Raw genomic sequence first — 21,148 nt, 5'->3', positions numbered from 1 at the left:
ACCTTCTCGCTCTCTCTCACACACACTCTCTCTGTCTCTCTCTCTCTCTCTCTCTCTCTCTCTCAGTCCTCATGGCGAGCAGAGAGCCAATGTGGGTCTGAATCTGAAGTTCAATAAGAAGAATGAGGAGGTTCCTGGCTACACTAAGAGAACAGAGAAGGAGTGGCTGTACTCGGCCGCTGTAGAGGAGCTGTTAGCTGAGTATCTGGAGCGCTTCTCCGAGGTGTTCGACTATGTGTCCAGGAACAGCCACGATGATTTGTTTTATGAGGACGATATCTGGCCAGGAGAGGATGAGAATGGGTACGTCTCTCACACACACACACACACTTCACCCTATACACCACTTTGTAGTGGTTCTCATCAAAATAAGTGAAGTTGGAGATTCAGTGTTACACAGCACTCATAACCCTGATAAAACAAGACGAAGTTGATCATTATCAGAGCACAGCTACTGTAATCGTTCTGTCTCTCTCTCCCACTCTCTCTCTCTCCCGCTCTCTCTCTCCTTCTGTCACTCTCTCCCTCTGTCTCTCTCTCTCTGTTTCTCTATCTTGCTCTCTCCCTCTCTCTCTCTCACTCTCTCTCTTTCTCGCACTCTCTCACTCTCTCTCTTAGAGCTGAAAAGGTTCAGGAAATCACCGCCTGGTTGAAGACGCATCCTGTTAGCTCCTCCTCCCGAGCATCATGTGACCTCCAGATTCTGGATGTAGGCATTGTTGGGAAGATTGAGGAAGAGCTGGAGAAAACTAAGGTGATCATGAAAACTCACACACACACTAACACACACATTCACACACACACACACACACACACAGTTGCTGTTATTCAAATCGCACCTTAGTGTATATATCAATACACTATGATGGTACAGCTCTTATTTCTTTCCTCTAAACACACAAAAAAGATATTTATATATGCGAATGCTGGATCTTAAATATTTGAATAAATTATTTTCGAGCTTTATTGCCTTTAGAGGCAGCTGTTATTGTCCTAAAAGAAGTGTGTGTTTAGGAATGATGTGTAATTATATAATAAAATAATGAATAACACTGTGTTTCATTAGAGTAGTCTCATGAAGGTGTGTTAGACAATCAGTCAATATTATAAGTGTCTAATTTGTCCAAATTTATGGTCAGGTTTATTTATTTATTTAGATTTATGAATAGTTTTTTTTCACACAGATGAAGAAGACTGTTAAGAAAGTGTGTGTCACTGTGAAACCTCACCTGCTGTTCCAGGTGAGCACATATCTCCTGAAAATCATATATCATTAGTGACATGTATTCCATGGTTATTGCTTATTTATTTGTGTGTGTGTGTGTGTGTGTGTGTGTGTGATGTATGGTTGTCTACCAGCCTTTGGAGCAGCAGCATGGTGTAGTTCCTGACCCTGATGCTGAGTATCACCTATTTGACCGCGTGGTTAATGTCAGGGAGAATTTCTCTGTTCCTCTCGGCCTCAGAGGAACCATCATCGGCATCAAAGGAGGTATGGCACGCGACCGTATTCACTGTCCTTTATTTATAGACCGACTGTCCAGATGGGTTAAGTGATGATGTCCAGGCCGGGGCGATATGATGATGGTAATGTAATACAGATGTAATTATGTCCTGTAGATGAGTGTGTAAATATGATGTTTTGGTCACATTGCCCCACCCTGGTGATGTCATCATGGTCAGTATCAGCATGTATTGCTTATTTTCTCTCTATACAGCTGATTGGGGTTAGGTCTGTAAATTCTGGCTGTATTATTTACATTTTACCGACAGTATAGAATGTTTTTTTAATTAACATCATTATTATTATTATTATATAATTAGTCAGTGTGTGTTTATGCTGCAGTGTTTTCTGTCCTTTATCAGCTGAACGAGAAGCTGAAGTTCTGTATGAGGTTCTGTTTGATGAGGAGTTTGTTGGAGGACTCACCATCAGGTAACACACACACACTACAGTATACAATAATAACTCTACCTATAATACCTCTTTTAAAAAGTTATTGCTGAAAGGAAATAAAATAAACACTTGTTTTGAACTGTGTGTGTGTGTGTGTGTGTGTGTGTGTGTGTGTAGGTGCTCTCCAGGTAGAGGTTACAGACTTCCTCCTTATGCCTTAATCAATTTGAGCCATGGAAACCGTCAGGAGCAAAACCCTCACAAACTCACTGCCATTGTCAAACCACAGCCCTCCTCCTCCTCCTCCTCACTACACACACACACTCACAAACACCAGCTGGACGGCCTGAACCACTCGCCACGCTCACCATTTAAACCTACACAGGTAACACACGTGCACACACAGTCCAGAGTGACCTCATGGCTTCACGTCTGTTATAGAGAGGAATTTAAGTAAAAAATAACACACTTCTCATTCAGGTGTGTGTGTGTGTGTGTTTTGAACAGCAGAACAGCAGGCAGGGTCTCGGAGCCGACACTCAGGGAAACAGAAACTCTCCTCAGAAAGGCCTGAACCAAAAAACACAGCACAAGGTAAAGAGTTTAAAACAATCTGTGACTGCATATCCGTGTCTGTAAGGGTGTGTGTGTGTGAGGATTTAAAGGGGGGTGTGTGTGTGTGTGTGTGTGTGTGTGTGTGTGTGTGTGTGTGTGTTTTAGGGCTCAACGAATAAGGAGGAGGAGTTCAGTAATGTCTGGCAGTCTCTTCAATCTTCAGCTCTGCCTCAGAAACCACCAACACAATGGCAAAACCATGTATGTGTGTGTGTGTGTGTGTGCGTACATGTGCATGGTCTGATATTTATTAATGTGTACCAGGCTGATAAAGGCTCAGTGGCACAGCAGAAACAAAACAGTGACACTTTCACCAAATATCGCCTTCTTATTGTATCATTAATAATGATTTATAGTTATTAATTAGCATATATATATATATATATACACATATATTCGCTCACCCATCCAAATAATCAGAATCAGGTGTTCCAATCACTTCCATGGCCACAGGTGTATAAAATCAAGCACCTAGGCATGCAGACTGTTTTTACAAACATTTGTGAAAGAATGGGTCGCTCTCAGGAGCTCAGTGAATTCCAGCGTGGAACTGTGATAGGATGCCACCTGTGCAACAAATCCAGTCGTGAAATTTCCTCGCTCCTAAATATTCCACAGTCAACTGTCAGCTGTATTATAAGAACGTGGAAGTGTTTGGGAACGACAGCAACTCAGCCACGAAGTGGTAGGCCACGTAAACTGACGGAGCGGGGTCAGCGGATGCTGAGGCGCATAGTGCGAAGAGGTCGCCAACTTTCTGCAGAGTCGATCGCTACAGACCTCCAAACTTCATGTGGCCTTCAGATGAGCTCAAGAACAGTGCGCAGAGAGCTTCATGGAATGGGTTTCCATGGCCGAGCAGCTGCATCCAAGCCATACATCACCAAGTGCAATGCAAAGCGTCGGATGCAGTGGTGTAAAGCACGCCGCCACTGGACTCTAGAGCAGTGGAGACGCGTTCTCTGGAGGGACGAATCGCGCTTCTCCATCTGGCAATCTGATGGACGAGTCTGGGTTTGGCGGTTGCCAGGAGAACGGTACTTGTCTGACTGCATTGTGCCAAGTGTAAAGTTTGGTGGAGGGGGGATTATGGTGTGGGGTTGTTTTTCAGGAGCTGGGCTTGGCCCCTTAGTTCCAGTGAAAGGAACTCTGAATGCTTCAGCATACCAAGACATTTTGGACAATTCCATGCTCCCAACTTTGTGGGAACAGTTTGGAGCTGGCCCCTTCCTCTTCCAACATGACTGTGCACCAGTGACCAACGCAAGGTCCATAAAGACATGGATGACAGAGTCTGGTGTGGATGAACTTGACTGGCCTGCACAGAGTCCTGACCTCAACCCGATAGAACACCTTTGGGATGAATTAGAGCGGAGACTGAGAGCCAGACCTTCTCGTCCAACATCAGTGTGTGACCTCACAAATGCGCTTCTGGAAGAATGGTCAAAAATTCCCATAAACACACTCCTAAACCTTGTGGACAGCCTTCCCAGAAGAGTTGAAGCTGTTATAGCTGCAAAGGGTGGACCGACGTCATATTGAACCCTATGGATTAGGAATGGGATGTCACTTAAGTTCATATGCGAGTCAAGGCAGGTGAGCGAATACTTTTGGCAATATAGTGTGTGTATATATATATATATATATGTGTGTGTGTCATTGGTTGCCATGGAGACCACAGATCCCTATACACAGCTTGAGTGGATCTCTGTACCATGGATTCGGTTTGTTAACACCTTTTTATTTAGGACAGTATGAAAAGTGTGTTAAAATTTGTGAGCAGACTTTGTTCCTGACATTTCTGAAATGTTTTCCGTCTGCCGTTTGTCTTCCTGGAGAATAAACTCTTCACACTGCAGATTCAGTTTTGTTTATAATGTATATTTACACAAATTCTAATATCGGGGAATTATAATGAAATACTGGTTATCTTTAGGATCTGATTGAATGCTACAGAATGTACAGGATGATGAACCCTACACCTCTCTCCTCAGGGTCAGGGTGCCACTATCAGATTACTGAAGAGGAGCGAGGATTTAAATGCAGTTTCCCCACAGAAGCCTTCCAGCAAGGTATTTACTAATCCGGTGACATCAGATCAGATTATAGTTAGTGTTAAATATGGGTCCTTGTAACACTTCAGAGTCACGGTGTTTATTAACACAGTGGTGTGTCCAGTGTGTGTGTGTGCAGGCTGTGAACTCTTTCTGAACATTTGCAGGTCAATACAGAGTTTCAGGAGCTTATAGCCAATCTGAAAATTTCGAAGGAAGCAGAAGCTCCAGTAAATTCTCCAGTCAAAGAGCCTGAGGATGAGACGGAGAAGCCGCTGTCTCCTCAATCTTTTGCCATGGTAAGTTCGTTAAAGCAATTAAATGCATGATTAGACTTATTAGAGTTGTTAGATAATTTCAGCATGTCATTAATGACTTCTCATTTTCTCGTGTGTGTGTGTGTGTGTGTGTTTGTGTGTTTGTGTGTGTGTGTGTGTGTTTCCTGAGCAGATGGGAACCATGATGCTGAAGGAGATGTTGAAGATTGACAGTTCAGCATCTGCGTGCCCCGCCCCAGACTCCTCCCCTCTGAATGCATCACAGAATTCCTCCAATCCTGGAGCTCAGCAGCAGAACAGGAGACGCTGTTCCAAAAAACTGGGTAGATAAATATTTTTTTTCTCACACCGGACAGTGGTTTGGTTTTCGGTATTTTCACCACCATTGAAATAAGAAATGAATCTTGCACGTATTGCGTAACGATCTGGATGTTAACTTTATTGCTGGTTTTCTCCGTCCAGCGGCGAGGATGAACTCGACTCAGGGGGAATCTCCCACTCCTCCCCTCCTGCCCTGCATGGCTGCCGAGCTGAACAGAGTGTGTGTAGGGCTGAACATGGGGCCGCCTGAGTTCACCTTCCTACGCAACAGACAGGTCAGTGTTCACTCACTCACTCACTCACTCACTCACTCGCGCACGCACACACACACACACACAGACACACACTTCTAGTGCCTCCTTATTTACTTACCCTGTTTGCTTTGGAATAAAATGGCACTGGTCACTGCAGCATTTTTCTGTTCTCTGTACATTTAAATTCTGTGCATGTGCGTGTGTGTGCACGTGTGTGTGTGTGTGTGTGTGTGTGTGTGTTCAGGGTCTGATGGTGTGTCAGGTGAAACTGTCTAACGGTCTCCTGCTTCACGGTCCTCATTGTCAGTCTGAAACTGAAGCCAAAGAGAAAGCAGCACTGTTCACTCTGCAGCGTCTGGTAATATCTCACACACACCACCTGTCTTTCTTTTCTTTTCTTTTCTTGTCTTTCTGTCTTTTCTTCTTTCTTTCTGTCTCTTTTTTGATTTGTCTGATGTCTGTCTCACACATCTTTGCTTCAAAACCATACCCACTTATTCAGGGCTCAGCATTTAATGAACACACACACAGAGGGATGTGTATATAAAAGCATGACGTTGTCCTGCTCTGTTCCCTGAAATGTAGAACTCGGTCGGCTCGTTCCCTCTTGCTCCTCCTCCTCTGTTCCCGGGAATGCAGCCCATGCGGCCCATGGCTCCTCATCCTCAGGTGTTCCCACAGCCTGCAGGTGAGTGTTCAGGAGTCTCACATTTCTGCTGCATCACATTCCTCACTCTTATTGTTCTGTAACTGCTTTTCAGAGCTCCTTTATTGGCTCTTTCAGCTTTCCACTGATAGCTTTTGTTGTTGTATTTTTATGGTAGGTGAGTAAGAAACAGGTTTTTCAGCCTCTTCTTTTTGATTAAAAACAAATCAGGCTTTAATGAAATTCGGTAAGATCCTGTGTTTAACTGTTTCTCAGGGCTGTGTTTGTGGTAACTGTTGTGCCACAAGGGCTCGCTGATGAAAGAGATTTTTGTCAGAATATAATTATCCTAGTTAAATTAAGGATATACAAATGAATGGAGAAGAACAGACACCTGCTTAAGCTCCCAAAAGGCAAACAGTCCATGAAGCTGTTATTGGAAGATGACTCTGTGTTGAATAGATAAATGATGTTAATATTTGAATGAGGATTTGTGTTATTGTTAATAAGTAAGGAACATCTGTGAAACTCAGCACATCATCTTGTGGGTATAAACAACATTTCTTTGATTTTTGCTGTGTCCTAAGGGTGTATAAACTTTTGCACGTTTGTAATTTGGCCATCATTATAGATCACTAAATAAACGATCTTTATCTTTAAACGTCATATTGCAGAAATCTCATCTCGGAGGTCACGTGTACTGCTGATTAAAGTCGCCTCACGTGAGCTCTTGTTTTGTTTTGTTTTGTTTTTTTGCAGCTGGTCTTTTGATGCCCCCTCAAGGTTATGCTCCTCTGCCATGGGGGGTTCAGTTACCCCCACAGGGGCAGCCATTTTTTGGCGGGACGTTTCCCGGAGCTCGAATGCCTCCGCCCCCGGCACACGTTGGATCTCACAACCAGTTTATCCCACTACAGGCAAGATCCAAACACTTGCACGTGAAATACACGTGGGTTTACACCACACTGCTGCTGACATTTACATTACATTTCTGGCATTTGGGAGACGTTCTTATCCAGAGTGATGTACAAAATGCTTTAAGTCTCTATCAGTGAATACATTACCACTGGTTCAGTAGGTTACAGACTCAGGATACCATCAGTCTAAACACTGGTGTGGTTTTTTTAAACATATAACAATACATAAAAACAGGGAAAGATAAGAGCTAGTGTAAGTGCTTCAGGAAGAGGAAGACATTTGAAGACGGTCAGTGACCTGGCTGTTCGGACATCTAGGGGAAGTTCATTCCACCACCTCGGTGCAGAACAGAGAAGGGTCTAGATGTAGACCTTCCTTTTATCCTGAGAGATGATGGACCAGTGGAGCACATCAGTTTTATATTAATGCACTTGCTCTGATGTGTATGGTTTCTATAGCAACATGTGACATGATGCTCTCTGTAATCTGTGGAAGGAGTCTCCAGTGTCAGTCTTTTGTAATGTAAGAGAGAACAGGAACTATTTTGTTTCATGAATGTTCCACAACGTTACATGTAACTAGAAATAGAACACTTGGGGGTGTGCTGTTAGAGGAAAATAATCAGCTTCAAAGTGATAAAAGTTGCTCAGCAAGGCTTTAATATTAGTTAGCTTTAACCTGTCAATATTTCGATTTTTGATGCTAGGTGACTAAGAAACGAGTTTCAGGTCGGAGGAACCAGGACATGAGACTGGACTTTGGGAGCGCCGCTCGACCTGAAAACACTGAAACTCCTCACTTTGCGGCGACAGCAGCCCACAAAACCCCTCCACCAATCAGCACGCAGGAATTCACGACCCCGCCCAAACAACCCTCCAAACCAGCGCATACCCCAGGCTCCGCCTCCAAACGCAAACACAGGAAGCTGGCGGTGAATTTCGATGCTGCCAAAGTGACGGACTGAAGCGGAACCGGAGCACCGCCTCTTCCTCCAGTGACTTTTTTTTTTTTTTTTTCCCCCGGGTTTTATGGTCAATATGGTTTTTTAAATATAATTATGCAGCATCGGGGGAACACGGTGAAGAATCTGAAGATCTAATCGCGTGTTAGGTCATGTTTTTTCCAGCAGTGAACGAATATTTCTTTAACTTTAATCCACTTTAATTTCAGCAGCAGAACGATCTTCTCGACTTTTTTCTGGCATCTGACTTTAAACTTAAACTTTTATTCCGATTTATCCGTCTTTTTTCCCCCGACTCTGGGTTTTTAATACTCCTTGACTATTTGAAGAGTTATTTTTGTAATCGCAGCACACTATAAACAAGTTTGTTATTCCCATTTGATTTGTTTTTAAATCCAGGATCCCTACACGTACAGCTACGATCCTGCAGTCACAATCAGATTAGATTCCCGGAAAATCCTGTTCCTCACCACATTCCTGAAATTCCACCAAGTCCAAACTTGTAGCACTGACGCTGGTGTGTAGGAGAGCATGAGAAGCTTCGTGTCCACTTCTTTCTTAATGATTTGTAGGTCATGCACAATGAGAACATCATGTTCAGCCAATCAGAAGAGAGAGTATCATAACAAATAAAAATATGGAGGACAAAATGGTGGACATGAAACTTGTCAGTGAACAAATATGAGGAGATTTAAGATTTAAAAAATTCTAGCCAATATTCCAGCATTATTCAAGCTGCTTTAGTTCATATCGGTCAGCATTTCTTCAGTAAACTAAAAAAAAAGAGAATGAAATACACCATGTGTGAAAGTAGCCTTAAAACACTCACTCTGTGGTCACTCATTTCAGTGTCTTCTACACACACATCATTTATTTCCTGATTTCTCTCTCTCTGGTCCATTTATATTTCATGTTATACACCTTCTCGCTCTCCCTGCCTGGCTCTAAGAGGATGAATTAGATGGAAATGATCGAATTTTTGTGAACAGTGTAGCACAAGATCTCAACCAACACTGTGGGCAGTCCGTTAAATCTGTCCAGGGTTTATTTGGCAGCTCGGTCAGAAACCCGCTTCATTTTCTCTGTGTAAAAGAGAACTAGGCTCCAGTTTGGTTTTTAAAATTCAATTTTGGGGATTTTAATTTTCTCACTTTTTAAATAAATAAATAAATAAATGAAAACCGATCTCTCTTACCAGCAGTTCTGTACGCAGTTGGATTTTTTTTTTTTTCTGGTGTCCGCCACACCACCCTCAGTTTTTAATGTGGACTGGGCAGTTGACTGGGCAGTACATCCATGTGCAGTGTTATTTTCAAATGAACTTGACCCAAATTCACAGAAGAATTAAACTGTGGTTTTGGATGTGCTGTATATAAATCTTTAATAAACTTTTGTTATCAGAATGTTTTTTTCTTTCCTTTGTATTGTTTTATTGGAGCGTCTTACAAACCAAATACAAACCTGTGCAGTGATTAATTTCTGATAAGAGAGGGTGCCAATACTTTATACAGAGCAACAGATGGACTTCAGACCGTAATTGAGGACCTACTAGGTGTTCCTAATGAAATGTCAACTCATGAACATTTGTGTTGTAATGTGAGTTTTAATGTTTAAATATTCAGTAAATATATTAAAGCCTTAATTAACATTTACAGTACGGTTACATTATTCAACTGTTTTATTAATTTAGAGTTTATTTGAATTTCACAGCCGTTAGCAGTTTTTTGTTAACAGTGGTACAACCTCTTTATAACCTGCTTTATTTTTTATTCAAGAAACAGTCCATAATAATCCCAGACTGAAATGGAGCGCTGTCTCTTTAAGAGATTTACACGCCCAGTCATCGGCTGATGTGTGACGTCAGCATTTATAACCCGTTTGGTGTACTATTTATTTCTGTTTGTAGTAAGCCGGCGGTTGGATATCAAATAAGTTCCCTGAGGTGAAAGTGGACCAACAAGAGGACAATTCCTGTGAATTCAGCTATTTTATGACCGACTCAACCGCGGCGCGGGCAGGAACTGTATCTCAGCGACAGATAAGTTGACAGGGCGCATGAGCGGGAGGGGTTTGTGGTAGAAATGGTTAAGTTAGCTTGTTGCTAATTTACTTCCTTTTTGTCGGGTGTTTCCACAAGCGACACGGTTTTAGGTTATTCCTATTACATTACCACACAAATCAGGAACAGAAACTGTGAGAAGTCCTAAGAGTGACGAAATGTCTGGTCAGAGTTGTTCATTAAGAAGTAGTGATGATTAAACATTATAAGTAACACAAGATTATGTTGTCTTTAAGTAAAAATTATTTGTACAGTTAAGCATGAAACTAATGCGCGGGAGCCATCTGACCAGGCGCGCGCCCAGCTCCTGACCAATCAGTTCCTCGCGACAGTTATCCGCGTGCGCCCCGAATTCAACCAATCAGCTTCCGGAGAATCTTGACCCGCGTGCCCGATGTTTCCTTGGTGGAGTAAAAGTCCAAGAGAGCGAAGTGCAGGACTCTGAGAGAGAGAGAGAGAGAGAGAGAGAGAGAGAGAGAACGAGGAGGAGGAGGAGGAGGAGGAGGAGGAGAAGACGACAGTCAATATTTCCATTTATCTGGCGGTTTTTTCGCGGCCATGCCGTTCAAGTTCGTATCCTCGCTCCTGTGAGAGAGAGAGAGAGAGAGAGAGAGAGAGAGAGAGAGTTATGGGAACGCTGAGAAACGGCTGGACGAAGAGAGAGAGCTTCATTCTCTCTGTGGACGTAGGAACGACCTCTGTGAGGTGCCATGTTTATGATAAACACGCCAACATCCGGGGATCCTGCAGCCGAAAGGTAAACACACCTGAGTCTCCTGACATGCGCAGTAACACTGTCAGGTGTTTTGCTGTGATGATTGTTCCCTCGATTCGTGCACTAACACATCACATCATTTAAATAAAAAAGAATAAATTAATTAGCTCATTAACACACCCTTCATCAGAATTAATTGGGTTGTCCGAGTGTTTGAGCAGTGTTTCTCTAGCCACGCCCCCTCGATTCCTCTACGATTCCTCAATTTGTTTCCAGTATAAAAGGCCAAACTTCCCTTTGTTTATCTGGTTTTAGATTTTAGATAACATTATATGTACAGTTTAGTCTCTCTTGTACTGTTTGTATGATGTGTGTGTGTGTTTTGTCCCAGGTATCTCTGCAGTACCCGGAGCATGGCTGGGTGGAGATGGACCCTGAGGATCTGTGGCAGAGCTTCGTCAGTGTGGTGAAGGGAGCGGTTCAAGGTCAGCGATCCTGCCTCAGTCCTAACACACTTCCCCTAAAACAATCTGCAGTTTACGGCGTCTAAGATTCTCGCTGTCATAAGAGTCGTGTGATTCAAGCTGTAGGAGGATGGGTGACATCATCACGTGTTGAAATACTTCCGAGCACGATGTCTTAGATATTTTGCTGCTGGCTTGAAATGATTAAAAAAATGAAATTATATTCCAAAAAAAACTTGCACAGTTATTTGTGTAATAACTTGTTTATAAGAAAATGAATTGAGTGTGTGTGTGTTACAGACTCAGGTTTACAGATGAGTCAGATGGAGGCTTTAGGTATCTCAACTCAGAGAGCCACCTTCACTACCTGGCACAGGTGTGTGTGTGTGTGTGTGTGTGCGTGCTTGTTCTCATGTCAGTGAGCTTCATAGCATGTTTCACAGCAACAACTGACTTTTCAGGAAGACAGGGAAACCCTTTCATAACTTCATCGGCTGGCAGGACCTGCGAGCGGCCGAGATGGTGAAGTCATGGAACAACTCGTGCACCATGAAGGTGAGCTCACACACCTGCCTCTTCCCCCGGGTTAACCCTGATCCAACAGAGTTTAATGATCTCTGAGCGGAGCATAAACATCCAGCTGGTCGGTCGATCTGGACTCTGATATCAAACATTGTTACGTGGTCAGATCTAATCAGAATGATCTCTGCTTCTAACCTGAGACACGGAGAGCGTTGTGCTCTTAGAAAAAAATGCTAAACACATTCAGATCTTACTTTGTAGTTAAACTTTTACTATGCTGAATAAGTCAGAAACATAACCTAAAGTAAAGTACAAAATAATCCGTGCTAAGGTCGGTGTTGTTACCATAGCAACCGGTGTGGATAGATGAGACTCACTGCAGTCAGAAAAAATTAAAGGGATTTGTCTTTTGTGAAAGACTGACTCTCCTGATGGCACTGTGTGTGTGTGTGTGTGTGTGTGTGACAGGCAGTGCATGGTGTAATGAAGATGCTGCACTTCCTCAGCAGACGGAAGCGTTTCCTGGCCGCGAGTTTGGTGGTCTTCACACCACAGCACGTCTCCATGCGTCTGGCCTGGGCTTTACAGCACATCCCTCAGGTTTATTATTATTATTATTATTATTATTATTATTATTATTATTATTATTATTATTATTATTAATAATAATAATAATAATAAAAATTCATTTATTAATTTAAATAATTGTTATTATTACTAATCTGAGTTTAGCCTTTAATAACCTTATTCATGATTGTTTACTTCTCATGCAGTGTGACCCAATTGTGTCTCTCTCTCTCTCTCTCTCTCACTCAGTTGAAGCAAGCGGTTGATGAAGGAACTTGTTGTTTTGGGACCATTGACACATGGCTGCTTTATAAACTCACTAAAGGTAATAACACCATAGTGACACCTGCTGTGACACCTGTTCCCGCCCACTCTGAGACTTTTCCCCGCCCACCCTGAGGCCTTGTGCATAGTTAGATGTCACTGGTGTATACACACACACACACACACACTTTAGCTGAGCAGAATTTTAGTGTAATTTATTTCTGTGAAATCGTCACACTGCAGGTTGAAGAGTTTCGATATTGTGTGTGTGTTATGTCTGCAGGTTTGGTCCACGCTACAGATTATTCCAATGCTAGCTCGACGGCCATCTTTGATTCCTATCAGGTATTTTATTGTAAAACTGAACAAACTGAACAGATCAGATGAACAGGAGATACGGAAAATACAAAAGTAGATAGAGTTGGTTTCTCCGTTATCTCTAAACCACATGACCTACTAAACGGAACCATTGTGTGTGTGTGTGTGTGTGTGTGTGTGTTTAGATGTGTTGGAGCGGATTTCTGTGTTCTCTCCTCTCTCTACCTCTCTCCATTCTCCCCACTGTGCACAACACCAGGTACATGTTAACTGCTTTTTATAATCTTTTATCAATTACATAATTACACTTTAACTCTCTCTCTCTCTCTCTCTCTCTCTCTCTCTCTCTCTGTAGTCATCAGTTTGGTTCCTCTGATCCTGTTATTTTTGGGGTTTCTATTCCAATCATGTCGGTTGTGAGTAATTTTCTTCTACAGAATTTGATGTGTTTATTCTCCATGCTCTAATTATTTTCATTTTTTAGAAGTAAGTTTCTTTAAACAAATGTTTTCATTTATTCCATTTTTAAATAATGTTTATTTTTATGGTTATTTGTTTATAATAGTTTAAGCCTGTGTATTGGTCAATATGTGTTTGTGTTTGTTTATTGATTGATTGATTGATTGATTGATTGATTGATTTATTTATTTATTTATTTATTTATTTATTTATTTATTTATTCATTCATTCATTCATTATATTTTAATGTATTAATGTAGTGTGTGTTGGTGTGTAATGTTGTGTAGTAGTGTGTGTTGGTGTGTAATGTTGTGTAGTAGTGTGTTGGTGTGTAATGTTGTGTAGTAGTGTGTGTTGGTGTGTAATGTTGTGTAGTAGTGTGTTGGTGTGTAATGTTGTGTAGTAGTGTGTTGGTGTGTAATGTTGTGTAGTAGTGTGTGTTGGTGTGTAATGTTGTGTAGTAGTGTGTGTTGGTGTGTAATGTGTAGTAGTGTGTTGGTGTGTAATGTTGTGTAGTAGTGTGTTGGTGTGTAATGTTGTGTAGTAGTGTGTTGGTGTGTAATGTTGTGTAGTAGTGTGTTGGTGTGTAATGTTGTGTAGTAGTGTGTGTTGGTGTGTAATGTTGTGTAGTAGTGTGTTGGTGTGTAATGTGTAGTAGTGTGTTGGTGTGTAATGTTGTGTAGTAGTGTGTGTTGGTGTGTAATGTTGTGTAGTAGTGTGTTGGTGTGTAATGTTGTGTAGTAGTGTGTTGGTGTGTAATGTTGTGTAGTAGTGTGTTGGTGTGTAATGTTGTGTAGTAGTGTGTGTTGGTGTGTAATGTTGTGTAGTAGTGTGTGTTGGTGTGTAGTGTTGTGTAGTAGTGTGTGTTGGTGTGTAGTGTTGTGTAGTAGTGTGTGTTGGTGTGTAGTAGTATGCTGTTGTGTAATAATGAGGTTAATCTGATGGCTGTAGATGGCGGATCAGCAGGCAGCCATGTTTGGCGAGTGCTGCTTTGATACTGGTGATGTAAAGATTACCATGGGAACAGGAACATTTATGGACATCAACACAGGGAACAAACCACACACATCTGTAGCAGGTACACACACGCAGACACACACAGAGAGACACACAGATACACACACACATGCACACACATACACACCCAGACATCAGACACACACACACAGATACACACACATGCACACACACAGACACATACACGCACACACAGATACAGATACACATACACGACCAGACATCAGACACACACACACATACACACACCCAAACATCAGACACACACACACACAGACACATACACACCCAAACATCAGACACACACACACATACACACACCCAAACATCAGACACACACACACAGACACATACACACCCAAACATCAGACACATACACACACCCAAACATCAGACACACACACACAGACACATACACACCCAAACATCAGACACATACACACACCCAAACATCAGACACACACACACAGACACATACACACAGATACACATGCACACCCAGACATCAGACACACACAGATACACACACACACAGATACATACACGCCCAGACATCAGACACACACACACACACAGATACACAGACACACCCAAACATCAGACACACAGATATACACACACACACACACACAGCTTGGTAACCTTAGGGTAATATAGTATATACTGTAATGTGTGTGTGTGTGTGTGTGTGTGTTTAGGCCTGTATCCCCTGGTGGGCTGGAAAATCGGCTCTGATGTTGTGTATCTTGCTGAAGGAAACTCTGCAGACACAGGAACCGCCATCAGATGGGCTCAGGAAATTGGTGAGCAAACACACTGCATGTAAACTCGTTAGTGTCTTAACTCATTAACTTATTTGCTGTTCTTTTTCACTTCACTTACAAAACCCTGAGTAACAACACAACACCAACATGACTCACTGAATCACTTCTGTGTGTGTGTGTGTGTGTGTGTGTTGCAGACCTGTTTACAGATGTAAAGGAGACCTCCGACATGGCCAGCAGTGTGAGCGACTCAGACGGAGTGTGTTTCGTTCCTTCCTTCAGCGGTTTGCAGGTCTGTAAAGCTCTGTTTTTGCTCCGGCTCTGTTTTTTATAGATATTTATATAATGTATAAAATACTTTTTTTTTCTTTCCTGCTTGCGATTGATTTCAGGCTTTTTATTGTAAGTCATGTCTCTGTGATATTCTTCATATTATTTTTTATTATTATTATTTTCACAATAAATACACTGTTCTTTTTATACAGATTTTCTTTTTAATACGCTACCACAGTGTGATCATTGTGTGTGTGTGTGTGTGTGTGTATGTGTGTGTGTGTGTGTCAGGCTCCATTAAATGACCCTAAAGCATGTGCAGCGTTCATGGGTCTGAAACCATCCACCACTAAGAGTCACCTGGTGCGTGCTATTTTAGAGTCCATCGCTTTCAGGTGAGATTCCCTTCACAGACCTGTCTATCTGTCTGTCTGTCTGTCTATCAATCTATCTGTCTGTCTCTTTAAGTCATATCAGACTCAGCATCACTGAAGTTAAGACAGTATTCAGTATTGCCCGTTTGTGTGTGTGTGTGTGTTATTCAGGAATAAGCAGCTGTTTGATGTGATGTGTCGGGAAACTCGGATCCCCATCACTAAAATCAGGTACTGCGTGGACGCTGACACTGCCGTATTACTCTGATGTTACCCTGGAGACTGTAATAAATGTGTAATAAGATGTGGGTGTGTTTACAGGGCAGACGGCGGCGTGTGCATGAACGACTTTGTCATGCAGTTAAGTGCAGACCTGCTGGGGCGTAAAATCTCACGAGCCACGCATTTCGACATGTCGTGTCTGGGGGCGGCGTTCGTGGCCGGGTTGGGAGTCGGTGAGGGGGAAAAAACACTTTCCTACACATCATCTACTGAAAATATAAAATCTAGTAACTATATCGTACTGTTACTGTGTAGATTATTATTCTCTAACATAATACATTTCATCTGGAGGTCAGAAGCAGTCATAAGGAGTCAGAAGTGGTTATAAGGAGTCAGAAGTAGTTATAAGCAGTCAGTCAGGTGTGCAGTGGAACATAAATAAATCGTTTATCTAGACACAACTCTCCACTAAATCTACATATTACAAGAGAAGTGTTTAAGTAAAGTTTTTTAATTCCACATTAATTTAAATTATTGTTCTTTTTTTTTTTTCTTTTTTTTTTTTTTTGAAATTACATTTAGGGAAAATGGCAACTTAAAATAAATAAATAAGTTGACAATATTTCTAGTTTTTGTTTTTTGAAAAAAGGTGAAAAATCTCAGGCTGTGAAAGTCTTGTGTGTTTTTAGACTTTAAAATGTCTTTAGTGTGTAACGTTAATGATGAGCTTAGATTAAATAATTATATGAATGTTATAAAACATTTTATATTCAAATGTAATATTTTCTTGTTCCTGAAAATTCACAATGTTATGACTGTATTATTTATTATCATTTAGCTGAGTTTGTACCTGTATGATTCTTAATTACTTACTTAATGAATTACATAATTAATTAATTGATTCATTTGATTTTTTTTACATCACATGTACAAAGCAATGTCTATACAAATAAATTCAAAGTCATTCATTATAGTAGATTAATATATTGAGATTATATTATTATTCATGTGTTATACTGAACAACTTGTTCCAAACGTTCCGTGTTGCAGAAAATAAACATTTTAATTTAATGAATAATTTAATAATGAAGGTTTGCTCTGAAGCCTGGACTTTAGCATTTCTCTTGTTTCTGTAGGTTTCTGGAAGAGTAAAGAGGAGCTGAAGAAACTGCAGATGACTGAGAGACTCTTCCTTCCTCAGAGTGTTAAAGGAGATGCAGGAGGAGGTGGTGGTGGTGGTGGTGGTGTGTATAAACCAGTCCTGCAGAGCTGGGAACAGGCCCTGCAGCGCTCCATGCACTGGTATAGCCACACATCATAACACACACACACACGGTGCCAGACAGTCAGAGCTTAGCCACGTTGTTTACTCTGACATGATGATGATGATGATGGTGATGAAGAGCCATGTTTTACTCTGACGTGCCTTAAATGTAACACACCTCTGACTTCAGCCATCTTAGACTTTTGTTCATTTGGTGTATTTTTGGTGTGTTATGTTTTTACTTTCTTTAACTACGCTTGATGACATCATCCCCAGTGACGGCTACAAATAACAGAAGACTGATGGATTGAAGGAAAAAACAGTTTCAAGATAAAAACAGACAGGGCTTTGATCGTTTATCTTCTCTCTCTAACCATTATTCAAACCCCAGGGAAATTCTCGACAGAGTAGATCAAAAAGTAGTTTCTGGTATTGCTGGAGGAATAAAAGTGAGATTAAAGCAGTTATAAGTATATAATAAATGATTAGATAAAAAGTCACAATGGGTTTCATTTATCAGTCTAAAATAAAAGTTGTTAAAAGTCTGGAAATGTTTGGATGAAGCAAACTGACAGATTAACTAAAGATTCAGAAATGTGGATCTTGTGTAAAACTATAAAAGGTGAAATGAGCGCTTGGGGTAAAGGCTGAAAAAACAGCGTGGCAGTTATTTTGTCTCAATTTTATACCAATAAAAAATTGAACAATAGATTTAAATAAAAATATTATTATTAATAATAATAATAATAATGAGTACCGAATCCTCTATCAGCAGAGGAGTTTGTTTACGTCCACAGTTCATACACCTCCATTAGTGTGATCAGAACAGAATTATTAAAATTTTAATTTCTAGGTGAGTGTCTGCTCGCTTTCTGTATTATTTATTCTTTAGTGAATACCAGTAAAATAAATGGACTGGTTTTGACTGGATGTTGTGAAAGGAGCTCAGAGCGAGTGCAGCAGCATGAGGACGTGTCTCTGTTGAAGACTCTGAAGTTTTTCAGTACGTGTCTGTGGATACGGGCGTCTCCACACGCTGTGAAGAACATAGAAATGAACAGTTTCAGCTCCACATTAGAGCTGGGTTAGAGAAGTGCAGTGAGAAGGTCCTGCTTTATGTGACTTAGTCTTCTCATGTGTGAGTTTAGGATTGATAGGACACCGTTTTTCACCTAAATAATACATTTCTTTTTTAAACAGAAATTTTGATCGACAAAAACATTCACATCCACAGGAAATTATATTTCCGAGTATTCTGTATTATTATTTTATTCTCAGAGTATTAAAACCTTGAGTTTGCTTTAACCATTACTGTTTTAGAGAGTAGACTCGCGAGCAGACGCTGCCTGTAAAGTCGTACATGGGCGTGTAGGAATTAAATAAGCCCCGCCCACTCACGTCGAAAGGTCAGTCTCGTGAGTGGATCAGAAACGATCAAATGAGAAGTTGTGTTTTTATAAAATTTGCTTGTAAGAATATCTCTCCTGTTTTTTTCCCTGATGAAAACACACTGGAATCTATGAGCTAAGTTTTCAGAACTGACCTCAGCCCCGTGACCTCAAGTGACCTTTCAGTGTGGAGTCTCCTGAACAGAGACACGAGGTCCATAAGGTCTGTCCTATCTTGGTCCACCAGCTACATGATCTTAAACCTCAGAGGAACCTCAGTCACTCCGGGTTCTCCTCACGGTCACCTTACGAACCGAACAAATGCCTCGGTTTCCGTAGAAACATCTTCAAACGACACGTTTCTCGTCTCTCTTTTGGCGACATGCAACAGATATAAAGTGCCTTTAGTGAAGCTCTTCTGTCTAATTTTACTGACAGAACGTCAGAGAAATATAGAAATATAGGAAAGTTCTGGGTCTGGTTTAAATGTGAATAGGATCTGATCAATAATAAATAAACAAATATATACAGTATCTCACAGAAGTGAGTACACCCCTGACATTTTTGTAAATATTATATCTTTTCATGTGACAACACTGAAGAAATGCCCCTCTGCTCCAGTGTACAGTAGTGAGTGTCCAGCCTGTATAACAGTGTAAATTTACTGTCCCCTCAAAATAACTCAATTTCTTGATAACACCAAATTTAACACACCTGCTCCCCATTCACACCTGAGACCTTGTAACACTAACGAGTCACATGACACCGGGGAGGGGAAATGGCTAATTGGGCCCAATTTGGACATTTCCACTTAGGGGTGGAGTCACTTTTGTTGCCAACGGTTTAGACATTAATGTCTGTGTGTTGAGTTATTTTGAGGGGACAGTAAATTTACACTGTTATACAGGCTGGACACTCACTACTGTACACTGGAGCAGAGGGGCATTTCTTCAGTGTTGTCACATGAAAAGATAAAATATTTAGAAAAATGTCAGGGGTGTACTCACTTCTGTGAGATACTGTAAATGTGTTAGGAGGTCATTTCTGACCCTCAGTGTTTACCCTAATCATGTGGTTTATAGAGGATTTTCTGCTGCTGATTTATTCTTTATAAGTCGCTTCCCATCCAAACTTTAATCTTTTTTTTAACCTTTGACCTTCTGAACCCCGTTCTCTCATTACTTTAACTCTCTGACTTTACCTTCTGAAGTCTCGTCTTTATATTTACACACGATGCAGAAGATGTTTTTATATATTTATATATAACATTACAGAGTTTAACATTCAGTCCAGATAAAGGAAGTGTGATCATCTCAGAAACTGGGACACAATGTTTACACAGTTCTGAGGAAAAGAAAAGAACAATCCACACACTGGAAAGGTATGGATTTTGTGCAGAAATAAAACATTTAAATGCTTTTCTGTTCCTTAGAAATATTTAAAATAAGGAGATAATAAGAATTAAAAAGTCCCGATGCGTCTGCATTCTGTTTTAACCATCATGGTGGTGGTGTTGTGGCAAAGCTCTCGGCCAATCAGAGTGAGCCTGGTAGTAAAGTAAATACACAGTAGGCGGGGCTTCAGGTAAATAAACAGCACAAGCACTAGGTGAGGATTTATGTGAACTGAGATACAAAACACTTAGCTTCTTTTTTTCTTCTTTTTTTTTGACCACTTTTTAAAGTGAAATAAATAAAAAAGTTGTTTTTATTGGAATGATGATTTTCGGACAGGGTTTAATACACAGCCGTGAAACTTGTCGTGATTAAATGATGTTTCTGTTTCAGCGTATCTGAGTTGTGTTTTTTGTGAAACGATGAGCAGGAGATCTGTGAAGGAGTTTGTAATAAAACATCTGATTATAAATAGTTTTTAGTTATAATTATCCGTCTGACGTAAATGAACAGAGCTGCAGTCAGAGGAGTGGGAGAGTGGTGGGGTTTCACCGGGATCTGTAGCAGGACTGAGTGATAGATCAAAGCTGACCGTTGGCTAAATGACCCTGTAGATGGTGATGGTGAACTAAAGTCCACTTTAATCTGGAAATGTTCTGTTTCTGATCTCTCTGTAACCTCCACATGACTGTACTGTGATTATCGTCATCAATTAAAGTCATCTTCATTAAACACAGCGCTGGACTTTGTGACTGTGTTATTAATCTGTCTGTTACAAATGGATTTTACTTAAAATGATTTTTATTTAGTTTAAATGTCAAGAAAAGACTACAACACACTATATTTTTATATACAAACACACACAAATTAGCCATAACATTATGACCACCTGACAAACAGCCCATCTGACAACAGAGGCCTGGACTCCACTAGATCCCTGAAGGTGTGCTGTGGGATCTGGCACCAACATGTTAGCAGCAGATCCTTTAAGTCCTCCAAGTTGTGAGGTGGAGCCTCCATGGATTGGACATGTTTGTCCAGAACATCCCACAGATGCTGGATTGGATTGAGATCTAGCGAATTTGGAGGCCCTGAGGTCAACTCCTCAAACTGGTTGCTGTGGTCATCAAACCATTCCTG

General features: G+C 41.0%; 2 protein-coding genes across 5 annotated transcripts in view; both read left to right on the top strand.

The window, feature by feature from the left end:
• Positions 1-9,347, top strand: part of xrn1 (5'-3' exoribonuclease 1) — a 29,067-nt gene extending 19,720 nt beyond the window's left edge. For 2 of the 4 annotated variants that reach the window (XM_058418496.1, XM_058418495.1), the window contains exons 25-40: positions 67-303; positions 619-754; positions 1,185-1,241; positions 1,360-1,492; positions 1,867-1,936; positions 2,075-2,282; positions 2,405-2,491; positions 2,618-2,713; positions 4,507-4,584; positions 4,734-4,865; positions 5,017-5,167; positions 5,307-5,440; positions 5,664-5,777; positions 6,005-6,107; positions 6,825-6,982; positions 7,690-9,347. In XM_058418496.1, the coding sequence (XP_058274479.1) occupies positions 67-303; positions 619-754; positions 1,185-1,241; positions 1,360-1,492; positions 1,867-1,936; positions 2,075-2,282; positions 2,405-2,491; positions 2,618-2,713; positions 4,507-4,584; positions 4,734-4,865; positions 5,017-5,167; positions 5,307-5,440; positions 5,664-5,777; positions 6,005-6,107; positions 6,825-6,982; positions 7,690-7,947 (2,152 nt within the window). In that variant the 3' untranslated portion in view covers positions 7,948-9,347. Of the gene's footprint in view, positions 1-66; positions 304-618; positions 755-1,184; positions 1,242-1,359; positions 1,493-1,866; positions 1,937-2,074; positions 2,283-2,404; positions 2,492-2,617; positions 2,714-4,506; positions 4,585-4,733; positions 4,866-5,016; positions 5,168-5,306; positions 5,441-5,663; positions 5,778-6,004; positions 6,108-6,824; positions 7,015-7,689 lie in introns of all 4 variants that reach the window. The other 2 variants (XM_058418497.1, XM_058418498.1) reach the window with 2 other exon arrangements.
• A 462-nt stretch (positions 9,348-9,809) lies between these two features.
• gk5 (glycerol kinase 5) lies at positions 9,810-20,744 on the top strand. The gene is made up of 16 exons (XM_058418499.1): positions 9,810-10,760; positions 11,110-11,203; positions 11,483-11,558; positions 11,644-11,737; positions 12,173-12,304; positions 12,521-12,596; positions 12,819-12,880; positions 13,039-13,112; positions 13,209-13,269; positions 14,264-14,390; positions 15,028-15,132; positions 15,291-15,385; positions 15,658-15,761; positions 15,912-15,971; positions 16,062-16,195; positions 17,099-20,744. Exons 1-16 carry the CDS (start codon positions 10,632-10,634, stop codon positions 17,281-17,283), a joined length of 1,608 nt encoding a protein of 535 aa, XP_058274482.1. The 5' UTR covers positions 9,810-10,631; the 3' UTR covers positions 17,284-20,744.
• Positions 20,745-21,148: the final 404 nt, after the last annotated feature.

Source organism: Hemibagrus wyckioides, linkage group LG20 (assembly GCF_019097595.1).
Source record: "Hemibagrus wyckioides isolate EC202008001 linkage group LG20, SWU_Hwy_1.0, whole genome shotgun sequence".
In the NCBI taxonomy this organism is placed as follows: Eukaryota; Metazoa; Chordata; class Actinopteri; order Siluriformes; family Bagridae; genus Hemibagrus; species Hemibagrus wyckioides.
Note: the sequence above shows the minus strand (reverse complement) of the source record. Positions and strands in the feature narration are given on the sequence as shown.

What these genes read in the sequence shown, in the direction of transcription:
- gk5 (XM_058418499.1), top strand. Translation starts at nt 10,632, where the DNA reads ATGGGAACGCTGAGAAACGGCTGGACGAAGAGAGAGAGCTTCATTCTC. An exon ending in GGTGAAGGGAGCGGTTCAAG is followed by an intron (nt 11,204 to 11,482) that starts GTCAGCGATCCT and finishes TGTGTGTTACAG; the next exon opens with ACTCAGGTTTACAGATGAGT. An exon ending in TTAGAGTCCATCGCTTTCAG is followed by an intron (nt 15,762 to 15,911) that starts GTGAGATTCCCT and finishes TGTGTTATTCAG; the next exon opens with GAATAAGCAGCTGTTTGATG.